We start from the raw sequence: 15,703 nt of genomic DNA, 5'->3' as shown, positions 1-15,703 counted from the left end.
CATTCAAAAATTATATTGCCAGATAAACTGTTCAGACTCTTGATATTATCTTTTTTTAAATAAATCAGTTGTACAAAGTATCAAAATGTCTTGAAATGCATTGTTTTTATTCAATCATCATAATCTAGCTCTTTATATTTTAAATGGTGACCATACAGGACTTTCAGAATCTGTGCTTCAGGATAATGTGCTATTTTCAGTACAAGAAAGATTTTGCAGGCACGTCGCTGACCAGCTGATCGGAGACAACTCGACAAACAAAATGATAGGTTTAGATTTTCAAGTCTTACTTTATCTGTTTGGCGGTGCTGCCGCGGTGGCTACATTAGCGGTACGTATGTGTTCAAGTATAGTAATATGGTGCCAGGCAGTGGTTATATGTGGAGTTTTATGATAAGCGATATGATGTAGTTGTGGCCAAAAGTTGCGTCAGTTTCACGATCAGCTGATCAGAAAGTTCTGCAAACGAAGCGATTTTTATGTGAAGTCCAGCCTATTCACAACAAAATACCATTGCTACCCACTGCTTTTTGCTGAATAGTTTTCCATAAGTTTGAACGTGAAACGATATGCACCATGAAAGGACAGTGAGTGCATACGCAACGTGGCCAGCCATGATGTGTGTAGTTTGATCATTTACACAGGTTTTGACCTTTAGCATGTGTTTACGATCCGTGGTGAAGAGTTGAGGTCAAGACTATACTATATATCACAATCTGACCTATACTATATCACTGACTGTACTAGTATACCAATGCTAAACATTATATCACTATATGCTGTATCCTGATGTTTTCTCTCTGTACTATGATGTCTCCTCACTTCACTCAGGGGAAAAATGAATACCTAGCTTCTGCTAGGGCTGTCCCTCGGATATATTGTTAAATATGTAATATTGGAGGTCCCGTGTTTGGGGAGAGCCACACCCCAAGCACGTAAAAGAACCCACCACAAATAATATCCAAAAGAGTAGGGGACCATTCCGGTGTGAGCAAGGACGTTAGAGAGTGGATCAGACCTTGCAGTCGGTATATAGGTTATATAACCCCGTCGTGTGTAAGCATGTCGACCGATGATGATGATGATATAGGCTACAAAATCAGCATGTTGAAGTTGGTAGCCTCAAATGGAAGAAGAAGGAGATTCTCAGAAGAACCACAAAGAGATACCACAATGCTTTATGCTGAGTTCAGAAGTTTTAACCCTACGTATTACGATAAAATCAAGGAAGGCAATTACAGTATGCAAAAGGCAATTATGCAAAATGTGGTTGCCTCACTACGAATTACAAGAATAAGACGATGTTCCCTACGAATTACGGAATATTAAAATAGTCTGCCTGTGCCTTACGCCATGACTGATAGATAACGTTACATTAATATTTTGCTCATTTCATTCATTCTTTATTTGTCTCAGTTATTCAAGTTTAAAAACATGTAAATTCACTTCTTACTTGTCTTGCCAGGCCAGGTGTAGCCTCCATCATTCGAATTCATGATTTTTAACCGGGACCATGCCAAGAAAGGAATATATGCCGGGAAGCTTCCTTTCCAACATTTTTCCTTTCCCGGTGTATTCCCGGTTAAAAATGGCAAATCAACATCTGATTGATACTATATGATTGATGCTAATTGTTTTCTCTTTCTGTGTGTTTTCTGTCTCCATGCCTCCCTGTCCTGATGAGTAGCTGGTGGTAAGTAAAGTACTGAACAGTTTGGTGAGGTTGAGGCTTTCTGACTAAACACTCTCCGGCATACTGAACATTATTACTAACCCCCATTTGTTATGTCCTTAGCATTTCTATGTTTCGCCTACTGTGTGATTCTGCTTTCTTCAAATTCTCTTGACTGATAGAATCATATCAGCTGTCTTCTGTTCACTATTTGTGCTTTGATCTACATGTATGTGTCTCAGTTTTCTACACTGTTGATATAAAGCATCAGTAAACAGTTAGTAAGAGTTAGGAGGTGCCAGTTTGGCAGATTGAATCAGGATGAATCCTGTGCTGGTAAGAAAAGGGTTTTTCTTTTAGAGACTAGTTGGTCTTTATGTAAAGATGGTCACTTGTAGTTGTACAGTTTTGACTGTACTGTATCAATGTACAAGTATAGAAGTGGTCACTGGTTTAGGTTTTTCTGTATGTCAATGGCCAAGTGGCCCTTACATAGACTCAATAGAGTTGACCACTTGCACACTTTGACTGTATACAATATAATGTCCTATTCTTCCAGGGTTTGATAATAGTGCGCCTGTCCTCATCACCTCCCGACCTGTCCAGACATGAGACAGAGAAGTACTTCTGTGATCCGTCCAAACCTGGGGCCAAACTTCCCTTCCCCAGCATACATGACAAACCAACACTGGACCTGTCTGTTATAGTGCCTTCTTATAATGAAGAAGAAAGATGTAAGTATCATCTATTACCAGGGCTATGTACCAGTGGTACCTGTCAGTTTGATATGGTACAGGTTTGGACCTGAAAGTCAAGTGTACCTCTACCAAAATGAATCTTAATTCCATTGAGTACCATTTTTTAGAGTAAAGATAGGTAACTTCTCTTTCAGGTATGACAAAAATAACTTTATGGTACTTGTTTTGGGGATGAAAGATATGTTAATTCCTCATACAAAATGACAATTTACCACCAAACGAGGCAGCTAAATTTATCATTATTCATGGTAAAAAATTTTGGGTACAGGTTCGGACCATATGTAACATGTAAACAGTTGTACCTATACTGGAATTGTATTATGTACAGGTACAATTTGTACTGTCAAGAAGTATGAGATAGAGATTCACAAGAAAGCTTTAACTAAAGTTTAAGGAAGTTTTTCTGATTTGTGATACTTGTTCACTGTTGAATTGTAACATGTCTGTTTTTGTCTCCTTCAGTACCAGGGATGCTGAAAGAAACAACTGAATTCCTAGAAGACAGGCAGGTAGGAGATGTCAACCATTAAGACGACATTTGCTTCTGCATACCCCTTGATATTTGCAGTTCTTGCTGTTTTCTGTGTCATATAAACAAATTACATCAGTAAGAAGGCCAAGAAAATTGTTACCAATTACCTGATGGACCTAAACAAAACCTACTGACCCTTCCGCAAGGGACTTAAAATTTTGAGAGTTGAGCTCCAAATAGTTTTGTAAATTTTCTTGCAGACGTCCTATTTTTCACACTCTGTTAAAAGGCTATGTTTTGAAGAGTTGATGTAAGAATGTGTGGTAAACATTGTACATGTACATGTTCAATTTATTGATATACGTATGCTTGTACAATCGTATATCTGTATTGACATGTTCTTTATTTTCTGTTTTTCAGAAAAGGCAGCCAAGTTTCACCTATGAAGTTATAGTTGTTGATGATGGTAGTAAAGACAAAACAACTCAGGTAGGTCATGCTATAGAATAAATAAAAGGATGCACTGTAGCGATGCTGTAGATATGATTATTGTAAAATTTAATATTTTGAAGATTATTTGAAAGTTATAGCTTGTAGTGAAATGAAATGTTTTCTTTATTGGAAGATTCGATTTTTGTTCAGAATCTTTACTCTATCTACTGTATATCTCCAACAAGTAACACTAACAGTAAAGCCACACTGACCTAATTTTATGCAGGACATCCTCTGAAGACCCTAAAACTAATGCGGGAGGGCAAAAAGAAAATCCAGAAAAAAATAAGAATGCTGGACTACAAAGCTGGCACAAAACGTATTACGAATTGAACCACAGAAGAAGTGTATTACAAGAAACCAAAAGTCTTTACTTGTAGGAGGCACATATACATGTAGGTTGTCTTGTTCTGTTGTTCATCTTAGCAGACTCAGCTGAAGTAAATGATGTTTAATATATTGCCAAGAACAACAAAAGAAGTTTGCTATTAGTAGGTTTTGGGCTACAAGGACTGGGTGTGTGTGTACTGCACTACCATGATGTGCTTCTAGGGGGCACTCATGACATGTGCTCTGTCTCCAGGCTGGTCTGGAGTACAGCAGAAAGCTGGGAGTGGAGAAGGTCCGAGTTCTGACATTCCACCATAACAGAGGCAAGGGAGGGGCCATCAGACTAGTAAGTTTAGAAGAACTTTTTATGGTTTAAAACAGTGTATAAATGTAACATGTTATAGGATTGAAGGATCTTTCAAGGTATCTTTGGCTTGTGACATGATGATTTGATTGGTCAATATAATGTCCTGGGATTGGTTGATGAATTAAGTTACTATCATTTGACTTCAATTCATCTAAGTCTCTTTTAAGAGACCTTTAAAGTTACTGACTTGATACAAATGTGTTTTTGTAATACCAGGTATGTGTTCATGGATTTATCAGGACTTAAACGAATGAATCATGTAATCTATACTGTATCTATTTTGTATGACCCTTACCTCTTAACTTATGATCTTATTCAATAGCACCCAGCATGCTGATTTGAGTTTTTGCAAATAAATAAAGGCCCAAATAAGCAAACAAACAAACAAACAATCATGGTCCCATCCCTGTTGATGTATCCCCAGGGCCTGTTCAGCGCTCGAGGTAAACAGCTCCTGTTTGCAGACGCAGACGCTGCCACCAAGTTTGCTGACCTGGAGAATCTGGAAAAGCTCTTCAAAGAGATCAACAAAGAGCCGGTAGGTCATCACATGTGCTATGTTAAAGCTTCCATGGCTTGTAGAACACCTTACAAAAGTCCTTGTTATGTCAATGAAATGGTGTCATGTTGGCAACCACTCCACTGTGAATTTGTGACATTGCAAACATGCGTTTCTAGTGTATAACTACTGTACTGTACTTTTTTCAATCTCTTTTCCCCTCCTACCACAAAAATAAAGAAAAAATTTGAAGTAGACAAATTTATGGTACATTTTGATTTGATTTCCAATATGTTACTGTGGAGCATCAGTTGTCAACCAAAATTCTTATTGGCAAGATGTAGACTTGGTGAGCAATCAGCTGTTTTGGCTCCCCCTCCATTGTGATGGTAAAGTTTAATGAACATACAAACTATAGAAGACACTCATTTTTGTGTAAATGAGTTTTGATGACGTTTCTGCTATATTTCTCCCCTCCCAGCATGGCATGGCGATAGTGTGTGGCTCCAGGGCACACCTCCAGGATGAAGCGGTGGCTAGTGTAAGTCTGCTCTTTTTTGGTGAGAAGAAAATGAAAGTGAAAGAAAGTGAAAGTGTTCATATCTTTGTGTTGATATTTTGAGACTAATTGATAAGTTGTAAATTCAGTTTATGTGTTGTCTGACTGAGCAGCATTTTGTATTATATTGTACATTTATGGGTATTGTAATCTTCATTATCATTTGTTCCTTTGCACAGAGTCATAGTCTGTATAGACTGACTGACAGTAGAAGTAGTAGTAATGATTGTGTAAATTAGGGTTTCTGACACTGTATCTTCTAAGGGAATATTACAATATGAAGTTCACCTCTATGTTTCAGATTGAGAACACAGCAGTGATTTTAACTGTCAATTAAACTAACATTGGACCTTTAAACAAGTCTAGTTTCTTCCAAAAACTGTAGGACAATAAACTTTGTATTACTTTTATTGTACTATATTGTACTATGTAGAACTTTGAAACAGACTTGAGTTGGCTTATATGTGTGCCTTATGTGGGAGAGACTGCGGTACTTGTATAGAACTGTTTAGCCATAGTTGATGCTGTAGGGTTGCTGTAAATAAGGATTTTACCAAATTGATTGACGGAGGCCATATAACTAGCATTGTTTAACCCGATGTTTCTGTCCCTTGCCTCAGCGCTCGTTATTCCGTACCTTCCTGATGCACGGCTTCCACTTCCTGGTGTGGTTCCTGTGTGTACGTGGCATCAGGGATACACAGGTCAGTATTACCTTGTAACGCTACTTCACCTTTATCAGTGGGGTAACCCATATATGTTGTTTTTAAAAACAGGCCATTTAGGAATGTCTAGTCAATGTTGTGGTTTTAACTTACAACTTTCAAAAGAAATACACATTGTGAATTGCAATCTGAAACCACTGTCCATCGACTTAATGTCCCTAGATACCCTGCTTTTGAAAACATCAGATATAGGTTACCACATGGATAAAGGTGAAGTTGGGTAACCGGTATAAACCTGCCAACAACAACAACAAGACCACAGCATGTCCACGATTAGGGCTGGGTATCGGTACAGCGTACCGGTACAAAACCGGTTTTTCTTATTGGACCGGTCCAGAAAAACCGGACCTGAAAAAAATAGGTGGACCGGATGTTGGACCGATTAGAAAATTAACAGATTATTTTATCAGGCATTCACACGTTTTGGCGCTTGCAGGTGGAAGAAAATAACAAGAGTGAAGTAGAGTAGAGTTTATAGTAATTTCTACTAAGTTTTACAGCCAATCGCACAGGTGCAAATAGCGTTGTAGGATTTTAAAACGCAGTGTGAGTCTAATACTCCACCAAACAGATTTCTTTGTAGTGAAATGGACCATTGGTATGAGTCATACTGAATCAGGTCCAGGTTCAGGTCCGGACCTGGACCTGATCCTCTGGACCTGAACCGGACCTGGACCTGAATTTTCTGTACCGGTACCCAGCCCTATCCACGATACAAAAAACAGAAGTTCAGCTGTAGTATCAAAGACAAAGTCAGATGCCAGAAGGCCCAAAATAAAACTAATCACTATGATCAATAGAACTTTTGTGTCAATATGATTATTTGACCGCTCACCTCCTCCATGCAAGCTCGACCTCCACGAAAAGCAGCCTTGAAGGCCGATGGAGTATTTATCAAGTTGAAATAAAGGCACAGACAAACAAACAAATATCATGCAATCCATCCAGACTGGTTCTTAAGATATTCCACCAGACATGCACTCACATGTGCACACATGCATACAAAGTAAAAGCTATACATGTACATGTACATGTACCTCCATTTTTCATACAAACATACAAACTTGTTGAAGGGGTCTCGAACCCTTTTTAGAGGGAAGGGTTGTAGAAATCATGCTCTAACTCTGAGCATCATTCCAGCTATTCAGCCCTCAGGATGCTTGATGGGAAATGCCTGTAAGCGGGGGAAGCTATGAGCTATGTAGCTTTTGCATCAATTTGCACGAAGGCTTATTGAACCTCTGTCTTTGTCCATCTGTACATGATATCTGGGAAAATGATTGAGATATCAAGCTATCATTCTGTGGCATTGGGCTACATATTTTGAGGGTGGACTACGTTTGTCACATTCTAGGCCTTATCTGATGGTTGCCTCCTAGAGTACTACTGAACTAATTTATGAGTTACCGGTGTATTTGCTCACATGTCATCAACGGATTTGTTTGTTTGCAAGTTTGAGCTGATTGTTCATAACTGCGTTGCAATGTTCTTAGGATGTTATTTTAGGACTTTGAGTGCACATTGCCTAGTAATACCTAGCACAAAATGCATTGATATCAAATGTACCTTCCTTACTTTTTTTTTTCTTCGTCTTTTCTTTAGTGCGGGTTCAAACTTCTGTCCAGAGAAGCTGCAATACGAGTCTTCTCCAACCTCCATGTGGAAAGATGGTGAGTCAAACACCTGTCCTTTCTATGGCCTTGAACTGCAGTACTAGTCATTACAGATAGGGGACACTGTTGCACAGTATGCTCCAGGGCATCCACTTTGGAACACACTTGTCCATCTTCATTTTATCTTGTTGGAACAGACCTGTGTTTGAAAGGGGAGAAAGTGCCCCAGAGATTGCCGTTGGAGTTGCTTAATGATTGTAAATTCATCATCTTCATTCCATTCCCATTACCCTAAAGCGATCATTTAATGGCCGTAATACGTCAACCCAGCAACCCTAATTCGGCGACAAGACCCCAATGAATAGTAAAGTAAGTGAAGTGTCAGCAAGTTTCTTTTTAAGTGAGTCCGGGCGTATAAGGAGAATTTTGCCATCAACCCTCCTGGATTCAAAGTGCAATCTATCAATATGTTTCTCTCAAATCTTTCTACAAGACACCAGAGCTGTTTCCATCATTTGATTTTTTTTCTGTCCCACTCATTTTTTAGGAACCCTTGCCATTAATTTTGTGTTTTGTGTTAATTTTTGTGAAATCTGTCATTTTTAGCTTCCTAGAATGCATTTTGATCAGATTCATGTCATGAAGTTCAGATTTTCTTTAATGGACGTTTAGTATGTCCCAAGAAGCACCTATCCGTCTCGGTGTGTCTCTGGAGAAAAACCTTGGTACCATCCGGGTAGTAGTTTGCTCCTATGTTTGCTTCTGCTACCCAGAGAAGCGACTGTATATAGTGTATAATAAAATTTAGAGCAAGAAGCGACTGTATATAGTGTATGATAAAATTTAGAGCAAGAAGCGACTGTATATAGTGTATAATAAAATTTAGAGCAAGAAGCGACTGTGTATACATATAGTGTATAATAAAAGTTGGAGCGAGAAGCAACTGTATATAGTGTATAATAAAATTTAGAGCAAGAAGCGACTGTATATAGTGTATAATAAAATTTAGAGCAAGAAGCGACTGTATATAGTGTATAATAAAATTTAGAGCAAGAAGCGACTGTATATAGTGTATGATAAAATTTAGAGCAAGAAGCGACTGTATATAGTGTATAATAAAATTTAGAGCAAGAAGCGACTGTATATAGTGTATAATAAAATTTAGAGCAAGAAGCGACTGTATATAGTGTATAATAAAATTTAGAGCAAGAAGCGACTGTGTACTGTATATAGTGTATAATAAAATTTAGAGCAAGAAGCGACTGTATATAGTGTATAATAAAATTTAGAGCAAGAAGCGACTGTATATAGTGTATAATAAAATTTAGAGCAAGAAGCGACTGTATATAGTGTATGATAAAATTTAGAGCAAGAAGCGACTGTATATAGTGTATAATAAAATTTAGAGCAAGAAGCGACTGTATATAGTGTATAATAAAATTTAGAGCAAGAAGCGACTGTATATAGTGTATAATAAAATTTAGAGCAAGAAGCGACTGTGTATACATATAGTGTATAATAAAAGTTGGAGCGAGAAGCAACTGTATATAGTGTATAATAAAATTTAGAGCAAGAAGCGACTGTATATAGTGTATAATAAAATTTAGAGCAAGAAGCGACTGTATATAGTGTATAATAAAATTTAGAGCAAGAAGCGACTGTATATAGTGTATAATAAAATTTAGAGCAAGAAGCGACTGTGTATACATGTAGTGTATAATAAAAGTTGGAGCGAGAAGCAACTGTATATAGTGTATAATAAAAGTTAGAGCGAGAAGCAACTGTATGTAGTGTACACTGTAATAAAAGTCAGAGCGATAAGCAACTGTATATAGTGTATAGTAAAAGTCGGAGTAAGAAGCGAAAGTCAGAGCGAGAAGCGACTGTTTACAGGGTATAATAAAAGTCAGAACAAGAAGCGACTGTATATAGTGTATAATAAAGTCGGAGTGAGAAGTGACTGTATATAGTGTATAATAAAAGTCAGAGCGAGAAGCAACTGTATATAGTGCATAATATTAATAAAAGTCAGAGCGAGAAGCAACTGTATATACTGTATAATGAAAGTCAGAGCGAGAAGCGACTGTATATACCGTATAATAAATGTCAGAGCGATGAGCAACTGTATATAGTGTATAGTAAAAGTCAGAGCAAGAAGCAACTGTATATAATGTATAATAAACATCAGAGCGAACTACTACCCGGATGGTGCCCAGGCTACCTGGAGACAGCCGTGCATCATAAACTACCTGTGGAAGCAGAATTCCAATATCCCAGCCGTCTGGACAATCACACGGCTCCATCCTCTCAGGCTAGATCTCAAACGCCCCGGCTAGACAAGTAATCCCTGCGGGGTACTCAGAACAAGGCTGGTGCCTCGCTGGTCTTCAGACCAATCGCAAGTCGTATGTTTTGTCTCTAAATGATGAAGTCATAACCAGAGGAACTTGTGGAAGCAGAATTCCAATATCCCAACCTTCTGGACAATCACGCAGCCCCGTCCTAGATCTAGGCTAGAGTAGGCTAGATCTCAAACGTAAGTACGGTAATCCCAGTGGTGTCTCGCTAGCCGGGGTACCATCCGATTTCTACAGGGGCTCCTTATACTCGCTACCCTAAAAAAATATGGGTAGCGAGTGTAAGGGGCCTTGGTAGACATTGGATGGTAACCAGGCTGGTGTGTCACTGGTCTTCAGACCAATCGCGAGTCATATGTTTTGTCTCTAAATGATCAATTTGTAACCAGAGGAAACTTGTTTTTTTCACAGGGCCTTTGATGTAGAGATGCTGTACATTGCCCAGTGCCTTGGGATCCCGATAGGAGAGGTGGCCGTCCACTGGACGGAGATAGATGGTAGGTTGTACCCTTGCAGTTCGTTATACGTATACTGTAAATTGTTAAACTTTTGTAGTGGTTTATCTTAGCACCTTCCTCTGGACCTCTCCTCTGAAAATTTATAACACCATATATCTTCACTGTGTCACTACTGTACTAGTTGTAGTAGTACAATACTATATTATAGTATCCAGTATTTGATTATAGTGCTGACAGTGGGGTGGGCAGTAGTCCCCTAGTCTTCGCACTGCACTTCCAAATGGCTCTGTCCAGCGAGTCCACACTGGCACAGCCACACACACACTTATGTCCCTCTAAGCACACTCCTTCCAAGATTTCCTTAGTCTACGACAACTTCTGTTGACTGGTAACTGCAATTTGGAGATGACTACAGATTGTTTCAACCACAAAAAACATCACAAAAGTAAATGAATTTGGGGTTACTTCAAGAAAAGATGCCGTCTTGGAAGTTCTTACTTTCTGCAATTTTGTTGTTCAACAAGAGACTCATTTAGCTGAAAATCTATCGGTCTTTCTCTTCGTACCTTTATTCTGCGCTGTGAGTCACCAAATACTGACACAGGGGATCAGTATGACTAACAGCACTGTTAAGATGAGTCTGATCCGTCCCCATACAGGGGTCTTTGGAGAGGGGGGACAGACTTTGGACTCCAGGACAACTTTAATTTGTTACCTATTCTTTCTGCGCAATGTTTGACGCATCCATATGAAGCTATGGGGTAGCCCATGGAGTGGCGCTGCGTTGTTTTTTGTATCCATTTTCCTCTGACAAAGGTCTAGGGTGGGTGGGTGTTAGGCTGCGATTAGGATATCTACCTCAGTTAGCTACCTCAGTGCATTGCTGTTCTTGAGACACATGTATCAACTTTGTACTCAGTGACACTTATTTTGCTGTATCAGTCAGTTCTGCATGGTGCAATACTCGTCATAATGTCAGACGTTAGTGAGACCTTAGGATCTCTAAACAGGTGGTCACTATAGGCAGGATTCTTGATGCTTGTGTCAATGGGAAAAAGTGGTTAGTAGTATTGGTTAGTAAATAAATACAAATTGGACAGGTGGTCCTTATGTAGAGGTGGTTACTTGTAAAGGTTTGACTACAACTGTTACAGTTACTGCACATTTAGTTTGCTATTGTTGCTATTTTACCCAATTTTGCAGACTTCTGGCAATTTTGGCTTTCATTTTTGTTAGCCTCAACATACATGTACAGTAACTAAGACTTTTAGCCAGTGTAGAAGTCCCTCTCCCGGCATTGGAGTACCTAAGAACATGTCAAAATCGTGACTCAACACTCCTCCCCCACAAAAAAATAAAAGTCAGCACTACTAGAGGTCCTACAAAGGATGCCAGTTTTTCATATACTGAATCAGTGTCATCTTTTCATCTACTTCTTCCATTGAAGCATTCATCACTCTAAGGTATCTCTTATTGCAGGCTACAAGTTGTCAAGATATGGATTATCTATGACTGCAAACTTTCCTCTCTTCAGGGCTGCACAAAGAGGAGCATGATATATGATACAATAGTGTTTTGTCATAGATTGATAGTTAACCTGGCATTGATTGAGACATCAAAAGCCTGCGAACGGCGTTTTCAATGGTTCCAGGGCCGTTAACCCCACCTCAACCTGCCTAATGGCGGCCAATTCAGCCAAGTGCCATTGTTAACACTTCCGCTTGTAAAGAGATACGGACAGCCCTTCTCAAGAGCAGATCAGTTTGGAGTGTGAATGGAGAATTCTCCAGAGTTTTTCGTGCGCTTGAATCTATCATGTTACTGGTAACAGTCGTGATTGAGTCGTACATGCCGTCCTTTGTGCTTGAGCGTAATATCAAAGGAGAAACGAAAAACCCTTTATGCAGAGTATCGCATTAGCTGTGCACATATCGATTCACAGGGGATGAGATGGTATGAATTACACATCCCTCACGAAACACTCGGGAATTCAATTATGTCAATCACTGCAAAGTGGGGAATGGGAACAGAATGATGAAATTTGTTTTATTCCCAGTGCAGCAGGTGTACAGATGAGAAGTATTCCCGGGGGAGGGTGGGACTGTTTGGTACTGTAGATTAAGAAATGTCTGCGATGGTTTTATGTTTTGGGTTTTCACGGTGACTGCTTCAACATGAACTAAAAAACACAGCCCACCTGCAGGGCTAGGGACAAGTCCACTAGCCTGATTGTCCTGGGCAAGTGAAATAATACTTCGGGCAAGCTCATGTCCTACCCCAGTTTCCCAATCAGCAAGTAACAATTTTCAATGTGTGAGATTTTGATGCACTTGTTACTTTTTACAGTCATGTTATCAAGCATTGGTAAACACAGAAAAAGTAGAGCCAATAATGAAAGGATTCCATCATTTGAAGTGAAAATGCATACTTATTTAGAAAGAAATTGTTGAAATTTTGGGCAAGTGAAAATTTGTTTTGGGCAATTAAATTTTTTATGAACTTGCCCAATAGACAAATGAATTTTAGAAAATGACAGTTGATCACACCGTCACTGCCAAAAGCCACTGTTCTATCCACCTGTAGCACCTTTGCTGCAGTCGTCAGTAGGTGGTTTCCGACTGGCTGTCTGTTTAAAGCACCAAAGTTTTCATTACTGTACACTATGTGACTATAGCACTATTGCAAACTCAATACCACCACGAACACTCCATTTTCTAACAAACACAAAATCAATTTACTGTTGTGTGTTGGTTCGAATAAAGTCCTATACGGGGAACATACGGCTCCAGCATCTTTTCTGAAGATGTGGCGTAAATGTGAGCGGTTGGCTTGAGGTTGTCCTTCTCCACATACTCTACAAAATCAACTCCCTGCAAACTTACATGCGTTTACAGTAGCAGGAACCACAGGTGGGACAGAAATTAGAAACGTGTCGGCCACGCGACAGGCAGACTGACAAATGGTCGGGGACATCCACCCTCCAGTATCAAAACATCGTTCCGCTCCGTTTCTGGAGCCAGCCGAAATCCCTGCTTATGCATCATCGTATCCCGCGGGATTTCTCCCGCGTATCCGGGACCACAGGTGCAACAGCATTGAGGCACTACATCATACTCTGAGCGGCAGGGGCTGTAAAAGTGCTCACCACAGAAAGATGTCGTAATTTTCCCCCGCTTCTTGATCCAAACGGAATGGGTTACTTTTGCCGGTATTTGGAGCTTCTTAAGATGAAGGACTTTGGCAAATGGTGGTAGATGATGGCATTTCTGGGTACTTTTCTGCTCGAGGGGATGAAAACGAGTAATGAAATGGACCCATCCATATTTTGCTGACAAAACGGCTGATTTTATGTGGTGCCCCCGCGACCTATGGAACCCCGTTATTATCTCCTAGCTTCTTGTTATTGTAAGATTGGCAAAATCCGCATCAACCATACATTACTGGGCTGGCACAAATTGCTCTGTACGGCCCATCTGAGGGAATATGCAGACCCCTGAAGCAATCACAGAATTGATTCAACCCCAGGTAGTAATTGTTCCCTGTCTGTGTGGATCACAGTTTTTTTTATGTCCCCCCACCAGATTGTCAGAAGACCTCATTGGACATTGCTATTCCATAGCCCCAAAAGTTGCTGTAAATATCAAGTTTTATTGACACCAGTATAACCTTGGCTTATGACTCATTCCTACGGTAGTACTGGACGAATCTACATGTATGATGCTTAGCTGCCAGTCTTTTGTGATAGCTTACACAACAGGTATGAACTCCTTTGATGGCTTTGAACTTCGAATTGTGACTTAGACAGCCCTTTTTCTAGGGTGACTGGATCAACTCTGAAAGCCCCCATTCCACGTTGTATGGCAAAATTAGACACTGCGGAGCCGACGTTATGTGTTATAGCTCTTCTGGGACAGATACCAACCTCGCGGCATGATGTGCCGACTTTCATGTAAAAGTCCTTTAGATATGGCATTGATAAGCTCTGTAGTGGTAGACAGATAGACTGCATGTCTTCACATCTGTGTAACGTCGCCCTTGGGACTTGCTAGTAGTTATCTTGATTGTGAACTTGTAAACATGGCAGCTCTCCCAATTAGAAGTCATGAACAAAAACGGATTAGCATGTCTGAATATTTGAAAGTCGGAATTGATTAACTGTTTGTTTCGGATTTCATTACCAAGATCGGACCAACGTGATAGATGTAGAGAGGATTACTTCATTAAAGGACGTTGTTGAGGGTCAAATGCGATGACAGTGATTTCTGGCCCTGATGTTATATTCAGAAGTCTGTTGATGAGATTTCCTCGCCGACAATTGCGCTTAATTCGTCGCAGACAAGGACTCGCTGCCAGAATCAATATAAGTGTAAGGGCCCCATTTTTCAGGAACCAATCAGGACAATTACAGAAATGCGGAGGATGACAGAAAAAGGACCAAACTTATGCGCCATGCTTAGATGGTTTCAGAACAGCTTTTAAACAATTTCAAACCAAAATCGTGCCGCTTTCGCCTGAAGATTTGCCCGAATCGCTCCGAAAATGGAAGCCTTGCGAGTGACTAATTGTGTCTTTTATCCTGGGGTCAAACACAAATTGATTTCCAGTGATGTGTGCGGGACTAGTTAGATGAACGAAAACCCCTGCTCCGGGGATCGTTAAGTATTTTCGGTCTGACAGCTACAATATTTGCTGTGAGATTCACGCTTGCAGTCACTTAGGCATGTAAACTTGACTCTCCTGGGATTCTTTAACACTTAATGTAGAGGAATGGCAATAGAAATTGAGCAAGTTTCTTGTTTTAGGAGACTGCATATCACTGGAAGAAAGCAGACACCAACTCTTATCCTTTCATATCATACCAGCAAAAAATAGCACAAGCAATGCAGGATGTTGTGACACAAGTAGCGTAATTAGTAACCTAGGGACTGCATATTAAGCAAAAGATGACTTTGTGTTACTTAAGCGTAAAAGAAAGCCGTAATATTCAAATCGGATCCATAATCATAGCTTTTGTCCTCTCTTATCCAGAATGAATAGTCTAAAAAGATATGTTTGTTCTTTCTATTGCAGAGTGGAACTCATTGCCACCAAGTTCAGTAGAGGCTACTCATTAGGTAGCATAAAACAATGCTTACAGCTAGATGTGCAAAGGTTACGTGTGACAGATCGTTCAGCTGTAGTCTGGAGTCCGGCCTTGTTCACTTTAGTCCGCTCCCGGAGGTTGCTTGGCGGGTAGCAACCTTCAGGAGCGGACTACAGTGAACAAGGCTGGACTCCAGGCTAGTTCAGCTGCTGCCATGCTGTACTGCGTGCCTGTTACGCTGAAGAGCTGTTAAATCGGCTACAGATTGAACATGCAAAAGCTGCCATTTTGTTTGTTTGTTTGTTTGTTGTGTGCAGG

At 39.9% G+C, this 15,703-nt stretch overlaps 1 protein-coding gene across 2 annotated transcripts; it reads left to right on the top strand.

Moving 5' to 3' along the window:
* The first annotated feature begins 89 nt into the window (after positions 1–89).
* Positions 90–10,427, top strand: LOC118419561 (dolichyl-phosphate beta-glucosyltransferase-like). 2 transcript variants are annotated; one of them, XM_035826001.1, is made up of 11 exons: positions 90–331; positions 1,688–1,693; positions 2,232–2,406; positions 2,893–2,939; positions 3,323–3,391; positions 3,978–4,070; positions 4,516–4,629; positions 5,072–5,131; positions 5,770–5,853; positions 7,477–7,544; positions 10,256–10,427. In XM_035826001.1, exons 1-11 carry the CDS (start codon positions 263–265, stop codon positions 10,410–10,412), a joined length of 942 nt encoding a protein of 313 aa, XP_035681894.1. In that variant the 5' UTR covers positions 90–262; the 3' UTR covers positions 10,413–10,427. The 2 variants fall into 2 exon arrangements, with proteins under 2 accessions (XP_035681894.1, XP_035681895.1); XM_035826002.1 differs by lacking the exon at positions 1,688–1,693.
* Positions 10,428–15,703: the final 5,276 nt, after the last annotated feature.

Source organism: Branchiostoma floridae, chromosome 7 (assembly GCF_000003815.2).
Source record: "Branchiostoma floridae strain S238N-H82 chromosome 7, Bfl_VNyyK, whole genome shotgun sequence".
Lineage (NCBI taxonomy): Eukaryota > Metazoa > Chordata > Leptocardii > Amphioxiformes > Branchiostomatidae > Branchiostoma > Branchiostoma floridae.
Note: the sequence above shows the minus strand (reverse complement) of the source record. Positions and strands in the feature narration are given on the sequence as shown.